The sequence below is a fragment of the Talpa occidentalis genome, unplaced genomic scaffold (genome assembly GCF_014898055.3).
Source record: "Talpa occidentalis isolate TD23 unplaced genomic scaffold, MPIMG_talOcc4v2.1 talOcc4.2114, whole genome shotgun sequence".
NCBI lineage: Eukaryota > Metazoa > Chordata > Mammalia > Eulipotyphla > Talpidae > Talpa > Talpa occidentalis.
The window spans coordinates 2,604-8,773 of NW_023602202.1; the positions used below are offsets into that span (position 1 = coordinate 2,604).

General features: G+C 67.5%; 1 protein-coding gene across 1 annotated transcript; it reads left to right on the forward strand.

The window, feature by feature from the left end:
- Positions 1-271: 271 nt before the first annotated feature.
- PNMA8B (PNMA family member 8B) lies at positions 272-3,048 on the forward strand (the record flags this gene model as incomplete). Its single annotated transcript, XM_037521113.1, is given in 14 exon segments — positions 272-560; positions 563-622; positions 625-669; positions 672-715; positions 717-960; positions 963-1,245; positions 1,247-1,294; positions 1,296-1,357; positions 1,360-1,407; positions 1,410-1,479; positions 1,481-1,536; positions 1,539-1,675; positions 1,719-1,957; positions 1,959-3,048. Coding segments are annotated over 14 exon segments (1,824 nt in total), but the record flags the coding sequence as incomplete, so codon positions are not given.
- Positions 3,049-6,170: the final 3,122 nt, after the last annotated feature.

A 6,170-nucleotide genomic window follows, 5' to 3' on the forward strand; every position in this document is an offset into this window, starting at 1 on the left:
GCCCCCACGTCCGGACCCGGGCCGCTCCAGGTGCGCGCCGCGCCGCCCTCCCTGCACCTGGCTCGGGGGCCGCGTCCCTCAGACCTCTGTGCGGGACCGAGACCAGAGCGGCCGGGCGGGCGGCATCCCTGGCCTGCCCCGCGAGCGGACACGTACCCTGCTGCGGATTGCAGGCCGGCCGGGGGAGGCCCCGCCAGAGGCCGCTGCGTCAGCCGGCCCGCGGCAGCAGGAGCCCCGCGATGCCAGCCGGGCCCCATTCACCTGAACCTGAACTCTGAGCCCCGCGCCGCCGTCCCTGGCTGGCTTTGGCACCGGGCCCGACAACCCACGCCCGTCTCGGGGTTCCCCGTGCCCAGCGATTGGCCAGGGGCTCCGGCGGCGGGCCACGACCGGGAGCCTTCTGCGGGACGGGTGCAGGGGGCTGGAGGTGGACGCGCACGGGGCCCTGCTGGTCACTGGCCTCCCCGAGGGTCAGGAGCCTGCGGCCATGGAAGCCGTCCTGCGGCCGGCCTTGCGGCCCCTCGGCACGTGCAGGCTCCGGAACACCAGCGCTGGGAGCCAGGGCGCGGCCCGGCCGCCCTGGTGGAGTTTGTGGAGACATCGACACGCCGCCACCCCAGGGAGATCCGGCGGAGGACGGCGTCCGGAGGGTCCTGTGCCGGGAGCGCGCGAGGACTGGAAAGTGCTGCGGCGGATGGGGCGCTTGCTGCTGGACGGACGGCCCCGGCCCGGCAGGCGCTGAGGCCGGGACCCCTGGGGACACGCCCCCCCCCCCTTGGGAGGCCCAGGCCCAGGGGCAGGTGGCCAGGAGGGGCCGCCGGGGTGGCAGCAACAGGGCCAGAGGCAACCTGCTGGCCCTGGAGGGTAAGAAACGGGGCCGAGGAGGGGCGGCCGCGGCGCGGCAGGAGGCCGGGGGCTCTTCCGACGGGAGCCTGGGCGTCGTGATCCGGGCCGTGGCCCGTGAGGCCGGGGCGGGGACGCCGAGCAGAGCGCGCTGCCCGCCACGCTGCGGGCCGCGGCCGGGGAGCTCGTGAAGAAGTGGGGCCTCCAGAGCGAAGTGGGGGCCCGCGACGGGCCCCGCGAGTTCTTGGCCCTGGTGACGGGGACGGACAAAGCCAAGAAAGAGGAGCTGGAGAAAGAGCCGCCCGGGGCGGAGTCCGTCGGCCTGAACCTCGAAGACGCGCGGAGCGGCCTCCCCGAATCAGCGGCCCTGCTGGCGGCGAGGGAGGCCGGGGCGAGCAGCCCAGGACCGCGGCGCTCCCGAGAGCGAGTCGCAGGAGAGCGGGACCTGGGAAAGAGATGGACAACCCCGAGTCTGGGGCCATCGTGGCTTATACGGAGCCCCCCGACCCCGCCGCCCGGAGGAGACGTTGAAAATGGCTTCTGTGATCCAGGCGCTGGGCTGGAGCACAGGAACGACAGGCGGGACGACCGCCCCCAGCTCGCGTCCGTCATGGCCGAGGGCGCCTCGGGCACGCGCGAAGGTGGAGGCGGCAGGTGGGGAGGTGGGCGCCATGGTCCTGAGGAAGGCCAAGGACGCGGGAACCTTCTGGAATGCTTTTCCACCTTGGCTGAGCCGGAGGCCGTCCCCAAGGGAGGAGGGCGCAGCGTGGCCTCCTCCGAGGCCGGGTGGAGGACGAGGACGCGGAGGGGGCCTCTGGGGGAACCTGGAGGGGCTGCTGGGGCTAGTGGCGCGCCTGGCCGCCCGGCCGTGGCAGGCGTGGTGGCGGAGGAGAAGGGAAACGCCCGGGGGGGGGGCGGGAAGTGCAAATACGCCGGGGGCACCTGGGGGGGTGATGGCGCTGCCCGCTGCGCGGGAGAACTTGGAGTCGGAGGAGTCGGAGGAGGGGGCGTAGGAAGGAGAATCCCAAGAGGCGTCTGAGGCCGCGGAGAGCGAGGAGTCGGCGTCCCAGGACCCGGCGTGCAGGAGGCCGCGGGCCAAGCGGGCGCGCACAGGGTCCGGCCGGCGGCGCTCGGGGCCCCGCGCCCTCAGGGGCTCGAACAGCCCGAGCGCGAGGCAAGAAAAAGAGGACCTGGGCGGCCGCTGGTGCCCACGCCGAGGTCGGCGAGACCAGGGCGCAGCCGCCCGCCGGCTCCAGATCGGCGCGTGGGAAGAAGCCTCGGCGGGGCCGGAGGCTGCCCCCCAAGTGTCGCTAGGGGAGCCCAGAGCCCGCGAGGCGCAGAGCGCTGCCCCAACCTCCCGCCCGCTACTCGCTCCTGTTGCAGAGGCGATTCCCCGCTGCGCCCGGACGGGGTCGCGACCGAAATGGAGGGAAACACAAAAGCGACCCCGGGGGGGCGCAGTGTTGGTGTCGGGGGTCATAGCGGGCGGCTTGGCGCAGGGTGCCCCCATCCCTCCTTAGCACTCGGGTGAACGGCCCGGGGCAGGGCAGAACCAGTGGGGTATTCTGGCTCTGAAGGTGTCAGGCCCTCGCTTCTGGCCAGGACCGCCTTCCCCAGCCCTTCCGCGGGTGATCGCCTGGACGCGATGGCGGCGCTGGGGCGTCCGTGCGCAGCTGACTGGAGGCTCAACCGGCCTCCCTAAGGTATGATGCCAGAAAGGGAAACCCCAGGGGGCGGGGCGCTTCTGGGGAAGGAGGGGAGCAGTGGCCACCACCACAGGGTGAAGGGGAGTGGGGCAAGTCCCGGCAGCCCCACTGGACACCCCCCAAGTCCTCTTGTCCTATGTGTACCTGTCTCTGCATTCCTGTCCCCAGGAGGTGGCCAGCCCTTGGGGACCCCTCACAGCCCCCTTGGGCTGTCCTAACCCACCTCTGGTCACTAGGTGTAGAAGCAGATGCGGGTTCTGCTGCTGGTGGCTCAGAGGTGGCCCCTCCAGGCCGCAGCACCACCCTGGACAGGACGACCTCACCCGAGAACAGGTCGGCGGGCTGGGACGCAGCCCCCTCCTTGCTAGCACTGCTAGCCTTGGGGGTCTGGTCCTGGGCAGCTGCCATGGGGGTGTGGTACAAGCCCTCCCCCTCCCCCCCCCACTAGGAGGTGTAGATACCCCTTTCCCCATGTCACCTGGATCCTTCAGTAAAGTGAACTAAGAATCTCTGGTGTCTGTGGTCTGGGCAGTGGGGGAGGGGAGTGGCCGAGCTTGGTCACTAGCTGCCTCACCCATGATGCCTGGCGGTGCCCGAGCACTATGGAACTGCCCGGTCACTGCTGCATACCCAGCGTCCTTTATTGCTTCAGGGTGCGCGCACCCGCTTCTCACCTCCACCGTAGCTGGCCCCTCCCCCGGCGCAGGTGGGCCCCGCTGCTCCTAGCCTCCCAGTCCCCAGGCCTCAGTGTCACTGCAGCAACGTGAACAACCGGAGTCCCTCCCGGGGTCCCTGCGGCCCTAACCCCACTCAGCCTCCTGCCTTTTCTCCGCCAGGCCTTAGCTTCGGCTGGCCCCCCTGCGCCGCAGCCTCCCCCAGCTAAAACCTCTGCTGGACCCCCCATCACATCTTGACAGGCTCAATCGCACATCATCCCAGGTCGCTGCCATCAGACCCACTTTCCTGGTCCAATTAGCTGTCATTTCTGGGTTCCCAGCTCTCTCCTCTAATCGGTGCCCGGAACCCACCTCCTGGGCACTGTCTGCCCCATTCCTCAGCCCTTCTACTAGTGCCCATCCAACTCGACCTCCCCCGGCCCAGCCTGCCCCCCTATCCCCTTCCAGCTCCCGAGATACGCCCGACCCTGCTCTGACTTTCAGCCAACTGCCCCATTCAAATCCGCCCTAGCGCCCACCGGCACCCAGCACCCACCTCCCCGGCACCCACCTCCCCCCGGCACCGCGCTCGTGCCCAACCCCCGCTCCCAAGGAGACCTGCGCTGTGCCTGCCTTCCCCAGCCTTTGCCACGAGGCGCGGCCCCGCACCCAAACGCAAGGGTCCCCACTCCCACCTCGCTTGCGGGCTCCTGGCCCCACCCCCAGAGGCGGCTACCGGGCTGCCTGCGGGGCCTCAGGGCGCACAGCCGACGTCGGGTCGTGGATTCGGGGAAGAGCGAGGGTTCCTCCTGCTGCGCCCGGTGAGGAAGGGGCCGGGAGTCTAACCCCCTGGCGCGAGTGAGCCGTGGGAGCCGCGGGAGCAGAGGTCCCAAGACCCCGCCGAGCGCCCATAAAGAGGACCCGCGGGTCCTCTCAGCACCAGGTTAGCGCGCGGGCGGGAACTGGGGAGAGCGGGAGGCGGGACCGCGGGCGAAGCGGCTGGACCCCTGGGGACGCGCTCTTCGGGGGGAGGGACCGGCCCCTGCAAACGCCCGCGCCAGGGCCGTGCTGATGGAGGCTTATTCCCGAGGAACTACGGGCCCCCCCTGCCCGCTCGGTGCCTGTCACCGGAACAAGCCCCCGGCTTTCGGGGCGTTCGCTGTTATTTGGATTTGCAAGTAACTGGAGTTTAGAATGTCGGATGTGAAACGGTCGTGCAGAGGTCGCTGGGGTTGGGGTGGGGGTTCCGGCGGGCGGGCTGGCAGCGAGCGTGCCCCCAAGCTGCAGCCGAGCCTGGGCTGTCCCAGCCCTTGGGCTTAGAGATCAGGGCGCCGCCGAGATTCCCGGCGAGAAGACAAGATCCTGGAACCTCCCGGCTCTAGAAATCGGGGTTCCGGGAGCAGAATAGGACACTCCTTCCTCTCCACTGGATTCCTTAAATGCTGCCCACAAGTCTCCGACCCCAGCACATCGAGGTAACCGAGGCGTCAATTCTCGCAAACGGCCACGTCCATTCACCCACTAGGTGGCGCTCCAAGACCCCTGGTTAAAATCGGCCTAAGGAATTGCGCTGTGGTGCGCCCGCACTTCCACCAGGGGGCGCTCTGGGGCCGCTGGTGCACCCTCCCGGCCCTGGCACAGACCTCCCCGCCGCTGACCCTCCGGCTGTGGACCTTCCTGTAGGTCAGCGGCCTCAGGCTCACCCCAGACCTACAGAATCAGCAATTCTGGGGACACGGCCCAGCAATCTGTGGTTTAAAGGGCCTTCCAGGTGATTGTAATGCACAACCAGTTTGAGAAGCCCTGCTATGGGGTCTCTCTTTTTTTTTTTTAAGATTTATTTATTTATACAAGAACTGGGGTACCGGTCAGATGCGCGGGAGGGTGAGAGGATTCACCAGAGACAGAGCGGGGAACAGAACAGGCACTGACGAAATGCACTGCTGAGGGGAGCAGCAGGCGAGACAAGAGAGGTCTGATTTGCCTTGTGGGATTCTCGCCTGCTGGCCAGGATGGAACCTGCGCTACAGAGGCTGCGGACAGCTTCACAGTGTGGTGCTCAACCGCCTGCGCCACCAGGGAGGCCCTGTGGGGTCTCTTTTCCTCCACGAGCTCTGGTAGCAGCTCTCACTGCCCGGGAGGGAGGGGGACACACTGAATTCATCTGGGAAGCTGTAGGAATAGGGGTGCCCTGGGCAGACCTGTCACTGACACTCCCCAGAGCACGGGCTGGCCAGGGAGTGCTTCAAAGCTTCCAGGGCATCTGGGGGCCCAGACAGGGCTGAGATGTCTCTAAAGTCTTGGCCACCGCTGACATGGGCCAGGAAGGAGAGGAGAAGCCGTCTCCTGGGGCTGGTTTGAGCACAAATGGCCTTCAATCCTCTCAGCCATCCTGGGAGGAAAGTTCTGTTAGGACCCAGCACGCGTGAGTAAGTGGAGGCCCAGAGAGGTGAAGCAAGCAGCCCAAGGTCACACAGTGTCAGTGTCAGTGCAGGGGTGAGCCGGGCCGCCCATTCCTGTCCCTGCTCACACTGTGCCCCCAAGTTTCCTCTGTTCCTGAAACACCACCTGGGGCTTGGGGTGGGGGCCCAGGAAGTCCCCTCTATGGTGGAGTGCTGTCTCTCCCCTCCTTGTGTTTTGCTGTTTTCTAAGTCGGTGATGGTGAGAGACTGCTGGGCCAGTCCAGATGAAGGCTGTTTGGAGTCAAAACTCGTTCTGGGGCTTCCTCCCTGAAAAGCCTGTTGTGCCTGAAACCACAACCCCAGGGGCTACATTCAGGGATGGGACCCCTACACTGCTGGGGAAGGAGGGGACCACCTGAAAGAGGGAGCAGAGCCCAAGGCCAAGACAGTGGTTCTCAACCTTTGTTACTCATTGGAATGCCCTGGGGAACTTTTAAAAAATCGGGATGCCCTGGCCACATCCCCAGAGAGTCTAAAAGCTGTCAGGGTAGGGTGGGGCACAG